Source organism: Schistocerca cancellata, chromosome 9, assembly GCF_023864275.1.
Source record: "Schistocerca cancellata isolate TAMUIC-IGC-003103 chromosome 9, iqSchCanc2.1, whole genome shotgun sequence".
Lineage (NCBI taxonomy): Eukaryota > Metazoa > Arthropoda > Insecta > Orthoptera > Acrididae > Schistocerca > Schistocerca cancellata.
The window spans coordinates 157162279-157175494 of NC_064634.1; the positions used below are offsets into that span (position 1 = coordinate 157162279).

The window sequence follows — 13216 nt, forward strand, 5'->3', positions numbered from 1 at the left end:
AGTAAAGTATCTAAATTACTCACAAAATTAATTGAAAATTCTGACTGCAGATGATTTTAGAGAGCAGCTCAAGCAATGGTTCACACTAAAGTTCCCTACACACTAAAGTTCCCTACACATTCAACCTGATACAAACAAATATGTATGCAAATATTCTGCTAAGTGCCATTGTGGGAGCTGTCCCATGAAAATGCATGAATGGACCAGAGCCGCTCATGGCAGCCCACGTTAGCTGTGTCCGATATCTGTCAGCGCACGTACCTGCCAATAGGCAAAATTCTGACAACGTGTGTAATGCACAGATGCAGGTCAGGGGGGCAAAAAAAAAAAAAAAAATTTGTTTCCGCTTTCACTTCGTCATGTCCTCAAAATACATGGCACCTGTGATCACGAGAGGAAGGTTCGTTTTGTTCCAGACGCGCATCCAATGTTCTCTCATACTCACACAATTGGACGATGCACTAGTCACCGAGGAGTGTACACCTTCTGGGATCAGTGTTCAAGTGGAAATGTTATGCAAACACAATTATTGCAATTACTGGTTAATGAACATTATGACCTAATTTAATTTTTGTCACTTTTTCATTTACTCATTTGGCAGAATTAATACATTTTCTGCAAGTGTACTTATGAATTCCCGTTACCACACCGTCACCATAGCCTACATCCTGAACAATGTAGGCTCGCTGCACAACTGACATGTAATTGGAGACACACAAATGTTCCAGCTTCACCACAATAAGCAACATCAGAAGAATTTACTGTTTGTTTTGTGGACTGATAATACACAGTGGATTGAGATTAGATGCATCACTTTCTGAATATTTTCAGTATACAAATAACACTACATATGTAGATATATTTTAACACTGCCTATGTAGACTGCAAGTTACAGCCACAAAAGAATAAAAGGGAACACTAAAAAATGGTACATTTCTAGGTGTTACATTGAAAATAAAATGGACAGAAATTTTTGTAACTCTTTCACTAGTAATGATGCTTCTTATAATCTTCCCCAATATTGTAGTCTACCCACATTGAGTGCTTACACTATACAATCAACTGATGTTACTGAATGTATCACCAATGGCTTTTTAATTAGGCTATGCATCTGTGCATTCCTCCACCCTCCCCCCACCCCCCCTTCCCATTTTTCCTGCAAAGAAGTACTGGACGTCTTGAAAGACATGTCCGATCTGTTTACAAACATACATAATTTCATCACAATGGGACAATCTCTAGTCAAATCGATGGTCATCAACTTTTGGGTTTGGATGAGTTTTAAAACTTCCTGGATTTTACTCATTTAGACTTCAACTTGGGGAGCTACACAAAGAATCTTATTTACAGGACCCTTTTATAGCTGGTATGACAACTGCTTACATGATTTGGGGATGCAGCTGTATGCCATTAATTTTTGACCAAGCATATCGGAATATGCCGAGTACATATGATTTGTGCAATGACCACGAGGGTCACCACATCACAAAATTTTCACAGTTAACTGGTTAAGAAAATCATAATTCAGAAAGAGCAAAAAACATAAGGTGATTTTGTTTTGCAGAAAACATCGATAATGTGAAACTCAGTTCATACTTCTCTCACATGACATCCTAAAACTCATTGGTCACAGCAGTCAGATACACGTTGTGTTTCCTGACTACCAAAAGGCATTTGACTCAGTATTACACATCCTCTTATTACCAAAAGTACAATCATACTGGGTATCAATAAGATTTGTGACTGAGATGAGGATTTCTTGGTAGGGAGAAGACAGCATGTTACCTTGGAATCATCAAGGTGTTGGGAGTCTTGCTGTTCATGTTGTATATTAACAACCTTGCAGACAATATTAATAGTAATGTTGATCAAACAATGGAAACACCAGATAGGTATATCAACAATGTAGGAAAATACAGATAGCTACTATCCATCAAGAAGACATGTCAAGTTGCGGACAGGCACAATTAAAGGAAAATTACAAGCTTTTAGCCACAGCCTGCATCAGTAAAAAAGACACACATCAACACACCATTTACACAAACGAGCAAGTATCTCGGGATGCTAGAGTTGGCAGTCATGTGTACATGAGGTGTGCTTGCTTGTATGTGTGAATGACATGCGTTTCTTTTTTACTGGTGTAGACTGTGGCTAAAAGCTTTATGTAAGTGTCTTAATTGTGCCTGTCTGCAACCTGACGTGTCTTCTTCACGGTTAATAACAATCTGTTTTGTCCTAAATTGTTAATAGTGACTTTAGATTTTATGCAGAGTACTCAGTTATCTAAAATGAAGTACTGTCTAAAAGAAACTGCGCAAATATTCAGTCACATCCTAACACTACTTCAATATGGTGCAAAAATTGGCAGCTTGCTTCATGTATTCAGGAATGTAAAACTGTGCCTTTCACAAAACGAGAAAATGAAGCATCCTACAACTACAATACCAATGAGTCACTGCTGGAACTAATCAACTCATATGAATAGCTGAGTGTAAAAACTAGTAGGGATATGAAATGGTAATATCATATAGACTCAATTGTAAGTAAAGCAGATTGCAGACAGATTCATTGGTGGAATATATTATGGAAATGCTATCAGTCTACAAAGCTTGAACACAACACACTTGGGCAATCCATCCTGAAATATTGATCAAATTTGTGGAACCAAGGACTAATGACACTAAATGGATACAAAGAAAGGCAGCAAGAATGATCACAAATTTGTCTAATCATAGGAGAGTGTCACAGAGATGCTGAAAGAAACTGAACTGGTAAACACCTGATTGATTAGTTGGTTTGTGGGAGGGGACCAAACAGCGAGGCCATTAGTCCCATCGAATTAGGAAAGGATGAGGAAGAAAGTCAGCCATGCACTTTCAAAGAACCCACCCCAGCATTTGCCTGAAGCGATTTAGGGAAATTACGGAAAACCTAAATCAGGATGGCCAGATCCGGGTTTGAACCATCCTCCTCTTGAATGCGAGTCCTGAATGTGCTAACCACTGCGCCACCTTGCTCGGTGTTGGCACAAAGTTATAGGCAGACTTATCATGTGTAAGCCTGCTTAGGAAGTGACTAGAGGCAACTTTAAGTGATGAATGTGGGAATATACTTCCCCCTGTATCACTCCCATAGATATTGCAAAGACAAGATTAGATTAAAATTCATGCACAATTAGGCTAATCATGGTGTGCACAGGTTTAAGTAGTCATTCTTCATGTGTTCTATACATGAATGGAATGGGAAAATGTCCTAATAATTGGTACAATGAGACGTAACCTCCGCCATGCACTACACAGTGATTTGCAGACTATACATGTAGATGGAGAAAAAACATTTCCACATTAATGTTCCTATCTAAAATGTTATCTAAAACGTCTGCTCTATACAAGTGCATAACAGGATTTTTGTAAACTCTCTGAACACATTAGTAAGGGAATTAACCATTACATCTCATTGTTACAGAAAAATCAACACAATGCAATGATGGCAGCACTTCAAAATGCGTTGTAATCTGACAACAAACCTGATGTTCAATTCTAGATAGCGCAAAAAGCTTGAGATTCTTTACTTTGTGGATAAAACTCAAATACACAGTTTACTATTTTATATACATACTGACTCAGTGGACAGTGCCAGACTACAGATCTCAGGTTCAATCCCCATTCAGAAGCTCTAGGATTTTCAACCGTCACTTTCCACTTATTTCACCTCTGGCACTGTTTGTTAATGCAAAAAAAAAAAAGTCAAATTGCCCAGTGGTTCAGAGTCCACGTTAAACCGTGAATCCCCCTAAAACCGGCTGGGTAACTGATGTTGAAGGGCAGAGGAAGGCACTTATCATAGGACCATGCCTAATAAAACACTATAGTGTTTAAAGTGACCTTCATAAATTCATTATTTACATCTATGTACATACTCTGCAAACCATCACAAAGAGCACAGCAGAAGGTATGACCTACTGTACCAGTTATTAGGATTTCTTCCCCTTCCTTTCACATAACGAGTGCAGCAAGAACGACTGTCTGAATGCCTCTGTGCATGCTGTGGTTATTTTAATCTTTTCCTCAGAATCCCTATATCAGCTATAAATAGGATGGTTGTAGAATATTCCTAGAGTCATCATTTAAAGTCAGTTCTTGCAACTTTGTTAATACACTTTGAGATAGTTTACACCTATCTTAAAGAGTCTGACACTTCAGTTTTTTCAGCATCACTGTAACACTCTTCCACGAGTCAAACAAATCTGTGACCATTCATGCTGTCCTCCTCTGTATACATCCAATATCCCGTTAGTCCTATTGCTATGGGTCCCACACACTTGAGTAATCCTCTATAATGAGTTGCACAAGTGATTTGTAAACAATGTCTTTTATAGACTGATTGCATTTCTACAGTATTCTACCAATAAACCAAAATCTACCATGCGCTTTATCCACGACAGAGCATATGGGGTTATTCCATTTCATATCCCTACAAGTGTTAAGCCCAAATATTTGTACGAGTTGGCCAATTGCGACGGTGACTCATTGATATTATAGTCATAGGATACTACGATTTTTTCGATTTGTATAGTACACTATTTTACAATTCTGAATATTTAAAGCAAGTTGCCAATCTCTGTAGCAATTTGAAATCTTATCAAGATCTGACTGAATACTTATGCAGCTTCTTTATGATATTACTTCATTACAGATAACTGCATCATCGACAGAAAGTCTGGGGTTACTATTAATATTGTTTACAGGGTCATTAAGATAAAAAAATGTACAGCAATTGTCCCAACACACTTCTCTGGGGTACACCCAAAGTTACTTCTACATCTGACGATGTCTCTCCATCAAATATAACCTGCTGCATCCTTCCCATCAAAAAGTTCTCAATACAGTCACAAATTTCACTTGATGCCCCACATGATCGAACTTCTAAAAATAAGCATAGGTGTGGTACTGAGTCAAATGCTTTGTGAAAATCAAGAGATGCCGTATCTACCTGACTACTTTGATCCAAAGCTTTCAGTATGTCATGTGAAAAAATGTGTGAGCTGCATTCCATATGACCGATGTTTTCAGAATCCATGCTTGTTGCACTGAGGTTGTCATTCTGTTCAAACTACCTCATTATGCTTGAGCTCAAAGTTCGCTCTAAGATTCTACAACAAAATGATGACAAAGATATTGGATGGTAGTTTTGTGGATCGCTTCTACTGCCCTTCTCGTAGACGGGTGTTACCTGTGGTTTCTTCCAACTAACAGGCACAGTTTTTTGTTCAGGGGATCTATAATAGATTACAGTTAGAAGAGAAACTGAGCATAGGGATTCCATCAGGCCCCGGAGCTTTGTTCAATTTTAAAGATTTCAGTTGTTTCTCAACACCTCTGACACTAACACTGATTTCACTCATCTTTTCAGTGGTACAAGAATTAAATTGGGATATTCTCCTGGGTGTTCCTTTGTGAAAGAACATTTGAAAATTGAGTTATGCATTTTGGATTTTGCTTTGTAACCCTCAGTCTCTGTTCCTGACTCATTCGCTAGGAACTGAACACAAACTTTGGAGCCACTAACAGCCTTTACTTACAACCAGAATTTCTTTGGGTTTTGTGAAAGATGATTTGACAATATTCTGCTATGGTTGTCACTGGCTATGGTAGTCACTGAAGGCTTCACACATTGCCCTCTTGACAGCAAAATGTGTTTCACTCAGCTTTGAGGCATACCAAGATAGTCCATGCAGTTGCGATGATGCTGTGTCCCAGATGGCGCAATAGTTACCGCACTTGCCTCGTAAGCAGTAGATCCCAGGTTCCAATCCCAGTCTGGCACACATTTTCACTCATCGCCGTTGATTCCACTTAATGTTGTGCAGCAGCTGATACCAGTGATCCCCTTTCAATTTACATATAGTGTTTCACAGCTGTGGTAGCTACATAGTGTCTGTTCTTTCGAATGAACGGACACTATGCATTCAAATAATTTATAAGCATGGCTGGGCAACAGATCCACTTTCTTCAGTATGAATGCACAAATACACCTGACCCCCTGTGGCAAGCTCTATGTAGCGAAGAGGACTATAATGGACAGTGACTGCGGATAGGTGGCACTCGATGGGAGTGTGGAGCACCCGTAAGGCGTATCGAGACAGTTTGTGCAGTTGCGATAACACTGTGTCCTGGAGGGTGCAGTGGTTACTGCATCTGCCTAATAAGCAGAAGATCTCAGGTTTGAATCCCAGTCTGGTACACATTTTCACTCATCGCCACTGATTCTGCTTAATTTCCCACTGCAGCTGATAGCAGTGATCCTCCTTCAATTAACATACGAGAAAATTTTGTTCTATTGTAACTAGCAACAGCAGCTCACTGTCATATCTTTACAACCTCCACCAATGCAAATGATAAGGAAAACCAACAGTTGTGTAATAATAGCAGGTTGACTCTTCTTTGGACTTGGCATGTAAATCCAAGCAACAAATTAGGTTGGACTGTTGAGCACACATTACTTCATCCTGTTAACTTATTCTAACAATAACTTGTTCCATGTGTTTTAACTTAATTAATAAAAATGAAAAGAATTCATGAAAAAAGGAAAGGAAATAAGCAAATTAATGTCAATGTTCAGTTAGGACGATGTGAAGAGCCCGTCAAGTAACTAGGTGAGATAGAGTTACATAGCTCTAAACTAACTTTCCTGCCAACAATTAACTTCTGATTTTTTGTTTATTTATTTTTTTTATTAATATGGAAATTCATGTAAATCATTTACAGAGGATACCTAAACTATGTACTTTGCATCACTGTTACTTACAGCAAAGTGCTCTTGAGCTTTCATAGAACACTTATCACATATTCTGTAATGTCTGCCTTTACTGTACTTCAAACCATAGAATGATAGTGCTGAAGTACTTGGCCTGAAAAGGTTCTCCCGTTCCTCACACTCAAAATTGCAGCATGTGCTCCCATGGGAGCCCATTTCCACATCAATTATCTGTCCCTGCTTGTTATTCATGCTGGCACTATCTGTTGTTCCATTAACAGGAGCAGGTATTTCCTCCACTTCCATCATGAGGTTTGATGCACTATTACTACCATCGTCTGTAGCGGAATCCTGAAACAAAATGCATAAAATTAATACACCAGGTAAATATTACACACCATGTGTAATTTGCAATAGTAGTAGATATTTCTTCCATGAAATTTTTACTAGCTAATTGTTACAAAAGTGTAAATAGATTTAACAAGTCATACTAGTGTCAACATGGCTTCTACATAATCACCTCTGAATAAGCAACTTATTAATAAAACCAGAAAACCAACTACAAATTAATTTTCTTTATTTTTCTTGTTTTAATACATAATCATGTGGAAATTTCTAGATGTTATATTTGTTCACTTTTCACAAAATATCATTGGTAGTGAGTATGATGAAAAAATGTTTGACATTACTCTAGAGAAATAATAAAAACTGAACTGACATACGCTCAAGAAATCTTCCACAATGGTTTTCCTGAATGAAATTTTATTGTTTCTCGCATCACATAACACTTTAATTACAGCTCATGCTTTTTTCAATTGCTTACATCATCTTTGACAGGAAACTTACTTTTAAAAATGGTCCTGGATCTTCTTTCATGTCCAGTATGCACACAAATTTCACATGGTAACGATATTTTTCACAGTCCCAGGGAACTCAAGAAGATGATATATGTTTGGTTAAACCAACATTCTTGAAACGTGGCTCTGATTATGGAGGGCCTAACAGTTATACTGTTTCTGAATGCAGTGCTTGTAATACCATTTCACAAAACAATACCCATAATCCTACTGACTGATGAGCTCAGCTGAGCAAATCAGCACAGAACTTTGTTCAACCATTTTCATTTGAACTTCTCATATCTACCTGTTGACGCTCATTAATTGAATACATCATCAAAATTATTGCATCACGTAGGGAAAAAAACTTACGAGTCCTGTAAGTTCACCGAACTGATCCCATTAATAGTCACAGCATACATAAATTCATTATCATGAGTAAAATCCCACCATTTTCATCACAAAATGAAAGTCAATGATGACGTACAATGTAAAAAAGGAGATATGAGACCCATTCTCAATTGTTCTTTGCTTGTTACGGCCAAATAGAATAATTATCTTCAGAAATTTCAGTTCTATGCGATTGAAATATAACTTACACTTAAAAGTGAAGAAAAAAGCTATATAAGACCTACTAAAATCTTTAGGTTCAGCTACTTTTGTCATAAGAATAATTGCCAACTTATGGGATATTGAAACCTGCAAGTAAACACATTTTATACAATTTCATCCACTGATGTCTTATAGGATAATATTCTGTGGCAAAAAATATTAATCATACAAAAGAAAGTAATTAAAATTATGTGTCAGGTTAAGACACAGACATCTCACAGGCATCTCTCTAAGCATCTAGGAATATTCACCACAGCTTCACAACACATTTATTCACTTACAATGTTTGTTATCAACACCACAGCTGAGTTTGATAAGAACAGAGATACTCACAATTACAACACTAGAAAGAAAAATTACATGCATTATCCTTTAACAAACCAAACTTTGGCACATAAGGGGTAAATATACAGCTATAAAACTCTCTGACAAACTACCCATGGAAATAAAATGTCTCACAGATAGCAGGCAACTCCTGTACCACATAGGATTTCTTGAATCCATACAATTAGTAAATATTACAGTTGTGCATAATATAATAACTCTGCTTGCGCGCGCGCGCTCGTGTTTGTGTGTGGGGGGGTGGGGGTGCGAGCGGGCTCATATTCAGCTCCTCTTAAATTTGCTACTGCTGAATATTGTTTGTACACTGTTCAGTTCCTGAGACATTTACCTAACAGCTTCATCACAATTTCCCACCAATCTGTCAGTAACATCACATCATCTTTCATCACAATGAGATGACTATAGCCATTTTCTGCTTCACAGTCATCATCAAGGACTGGTACCAAAAGGTCAAGTAACAACACTCATCATGAACTGAAGCCACTTTTTGCATTGACGGTAATGTTCACAAATGTTAGGTGCGAATTACTGAACATAACATGAACTTCAATGCAAGATGCTTTTAATAGTTTCCTCAATGAAACTTGTCTCAAAATGTGTCAGAAACCCAAAAGATTCTGGTCATATGTAATCTAGACCAGCATCAAGACGCAATCAGTACCTTCACTGCACAATGACAATGGTGATGGTGATATCATTGATGACAGTGCCGGTACAGCAGATTTATTTCACCAACAAAGATGAAGTAAATATTCCAGAATTTGAATCTAGAACTACTGCCAACATGAGTAACTTAGAAGTAGACATCCTCACTGTAGCAAAGCAGCTTAAATCACTTAATAAAGGCAGGGCCTTTGTTCTAGACTGTATTCTAGTCAGGTTCCTTTCAGAGTATGCTGATACAATAGCTCCATACTTCGGAATCATACACAATCATTCACTTGTTGAAAGATCTGTACCTAAAGACTGGGAAGTTGCACAGTCACACCAACACCCAAAAAAAGAAATAGGAGCAACTGGATGAACTGCAGACCCATATCACTAATGTCAATTTTCAGTAGGATATTGGAACATATATTATGTTCGAGCATTATGAATTACCTCCAAGTAAAGGATTTACTGAGAAATAGTCAGCAGGCATTCAAAAAATATCATTTTTGTGAAACACAACTAGCTCGTTATCACATGAAGTAATGAGTGCTTTTGACAGAGGATATGAAACTGATTCCATATTCTTAGATTTCCAAAAGGCTTTTGACACCTTTCCTCACAAATGACTTCTAATCAAATTGCATGCCTATGAAGTATCGCCTCATTTGTGCAACTGGATTCACGAGTTCCTTTCAGAACGGTGGTAGTTCGAAGTAACTGATGGGAAGCCGTTGATTAAAATGGAAGTAATATCTGGCATTCCCCTAGAAAGTGTTACACGCCCTCTGTTGTTCCTGGCCTACATAAGTGACACAGAAGACAATCTGTGCAGCTCACATAGACTGTCTGCAGATGACGCAGTCACTTACCACCTTGTGAAGTTAACATATGATCAAAACCAACTGCAAAATTATTTAGACAAGATATCTGTATGGTGTGAAAAGTGGTAATTAATTGACTTTAAATAATAAAAAGTGTGAAGGCATTCATATGAGTACTAAAAAAATTCCACTAAATTTCAGTTGCACAATAAATTACACAAATCTCAAGGCTGTAAATTCAACTAAATACTTAGGAATTGTAATTATGAATTACTTAAATTGGAAAAATCACAAAGATCATGTTGTGAGGGAAGCTCATTTTTCGCACACACCATTCGAAAGTGGAACGACAGAGAAACAGCTTGAATCATCTGCCAAGCGCTTAATTGTGAACTGCAGAGTAATCATGTGGATGTATACGTAAAGTCACTGTCCTACATACAGACTGTCTTCATTCAGATGCTTGAATTAAGTATTATTTTTTGCAGAAGTGTGTGCACTCAAAAGCATTATAATTCTCTTTGCAGAATTATATTCTGTCACATAGCCATCTAATCCATAGCATTTTTGAGAGTAAAAACATCCCAGTGGTTTCTCACGCACCTTTCTTCCCAAGACTGTAGTCTTTAATCCTTTCTCTTTTGCTGATATTGAAAACACACTTTAAAGTGATCAGTTAACAATAAGAATAGTCTGGTGAGGCACAGGGTCATCATGCAGCAGCATTTCAAGCATACAACCATTTTTAAGACCCCCCCCCCCCCCCCCCAAATACTTCCCAGCAAAACAACTTTCCTGTAGGCATAATTCTTTATGAGCAACCCACTGGCATTGAAAACACATGTAGCATGAACATTCTCACTCTTTTCAGAATTGGTGAAGGGTGATGTGTGTTACTTCTTGCACTCTTACTGTGTTTCTGGATCTTATTTGAAAATCAACATATCATCAGTAATATTATTTACAAAAAAATGACTTATCTTCAAATTGCCCCAAGCATCTGCCACACTTTTTCCTACTATTATACTTCAGTTTCATGAAAGCTGTTTGGAGAAATCTTTTCAAAGATTTCCCTCATATGAAATTCTTTTACAGTGGTGAGAGTTGAATTCATTTTTCCATAATCTTTTAACTTCCTGTTCAGTTCTTGATGTTCACCTTCAATCAAATATCCACTCTGAATCCTACTGAAAGTGGATCCTTGACAAACACACTCTCCATACCTCTGCTGAGATTTTGCAAACATTTCTCTACCGACATAGCAAAATCTGAAATACACCTTCATAGTGCAGTTCTTCTAAAATTGTTCATTTGTCATTTTCAGAATGCACTATAAACATCTACTTCACAAACAAAAGATAAAAAAAAAGTACAAGTAACTGTGCTATGCTACTGATCAAAACTCTCAGAGCACATCTAGAATGGTAACCTGTTGCTGCAAGATACATCCACACTGTAGGCAGACAGAATGCTGCACTGGCAATACCATTACTTTTTTGTTGCTGTTGTTGTTTGCAGTCTGCAGATTGGTTTGATTGAGTTCTTCACAATAGTCTCTCCATCTCCACATAACTACTGCAACCTACACTCTTTTGCACCTGTTTATTGTATTCATCTCTTTGTCTCCCTCAATATTTTTTATCCCCCCCTCCCCCCCCCCCCCCCGCCCACACACACACACACACACACACACACACACACACACACACACACACACACTTCCATCCATTACCATACTGCAAAGAGCTTGATGCCTTATGATGTGTCATATCAAATGAACCCTCTCTTCTAGCCAAGTTGTGTAACAAACACTTAAATTCATAATCTGTCAATAAATTCCTCTTTTTTTGGAAATGGTTTTCTTCCTAACACGAGTGTCTACATTACATATTCTCATCAGTTCAGCTGTCATCTGTTATTCTGCTGCCCAACAGCCCTGTTACAGCCTCATTTCCTAATAAATTCCCATGATATTGCATGATTTATTCTGATTGAATTTCATTACCCTTGTTTTCCTTTAGTGATATTCATATCATAACCTCTTTTCAAGACACAATCAATTTTGTTAAACTAATCTTCCTAGTCCTTTGTCATCTCTACCAGAATTAAAATGTAAACAGCAAACCTCAATGTCTTTATTTCTTCTTCCTGAACCTTAATTCCTTTCCCAAATTTCTTTTTCTCAATGTACAGACTGAGTAAGATGGGAAGGAGGGGAAGCCTACAAACCTGTCTCACCCCTTCTCAACTACTGCTTCCCTTTCAATACTTCAATTCATATAACTGTAGTCTGGTTTTTGTAGAAGTTGTAGATAACCTTCCACTTACTGTATTTCATCCTTATTACTTTCAGAATTTGAAATATTATATTCTGGCCCACATCTTCAAAAGCTTTCACTAACATTTTGTCTTTCTTCAGTCTATCTTCTAAGATAGGTTGTAGGTTCAGTACTGCCATGTGTGGTTCTACATTTCTCCATAAACCAAACTGACATTCCCCAACATCAGCTGCTACTAGACTCTCATTCTTCCGTATATAATCCACATCAGTATTCTGCAACCATCACATACTGAAGTAAAGGATCAATAATATTCACTCCTGCCTTGTTTTGATTTACGTTTCTTACGACATGGCACATGAGCTGATGCATACTTCTTTCTTACCTTCCTAATCTGCACACCAGCATTATGATAGCTGATGTCACTAGTCGTTATTCTCAGTATGTAATTAATACATGTTATCCTATACTGAATAATCTGACAAGTACACTTGCATGGGCTCCTTTTCATAACAGTTTTGATAAGCTCAGCCTGTGGTAAGGAAATAACCTTACAAGTTGGTTTATAGAGAACTTATGGGAATGATGAGTGAAATAAGGGCTACTGGAGGGCTTCTTAAGATTCTTTGGTTTTTGTTCTGTTGCACCCCTGTCCCCTTTCTTGCTTCTCTCAATGTTACAGGCAGAGATCCCACAGCAAATGACTAACTGAATCATTGAAACAGTTCATATTTTTTCACCTTAGTTTTTATCCAATCCCCGCAGTACTGTGTTAACAGTCATACCCATCTAATTATTGTTGTACATGTACATGTTGTTACTGTTAAATTATGGCAAGTGTCAAAGACACTTTTCATTTTTCTGTTAGTTTCTTACACCAAGTATAACTACACATGCCAAATGCTTTGAGTAAAAT

General features: G+C 37.5%; 2 protein-coding genes across 3 annotated transcripts in view; both read right to left on the reverse strand.

Moving 5' to 3' along the window:
* Positions 1 to 13216, reverse strand: part of LOC126100243 (histone-lysine N-methyltransferase eggless-like) — a 351861-nt gene that overhangs the window by 271475 nt on the left and 67170 nt on the right. For both annotated transcript variants that reach the window (XM_049910825.1, XM_049910824.1), the window contains exon 2: positions 6808 to 7107. In XM_049910825.1, coding sequence (XP_049766782.1) covers positions 6808 to 7065 — 258 coding nt within the window. In that variant the 5' untranslated portion in view covers positions 7066 to 7107. The remainder of the gene's footprint in view (positions 1 to 6807; positions 7108 to 13216) is intronic.
* Positions 11043 to 13216, reverse strand: part of LOC126101254 (uncharacterized) — a 39895-nt gene continuing 37721 nt past the window's right edge. The window contains exon 4 of the mRNA XM_049911942.1: positions 11043 to 11271. Coding sequence (XP_049767899.1) covers positions 11043 to 11271 — 229 coding nt within the window. The remainder of the gene's footprint in view (positions 11272 to 13216) is intronic.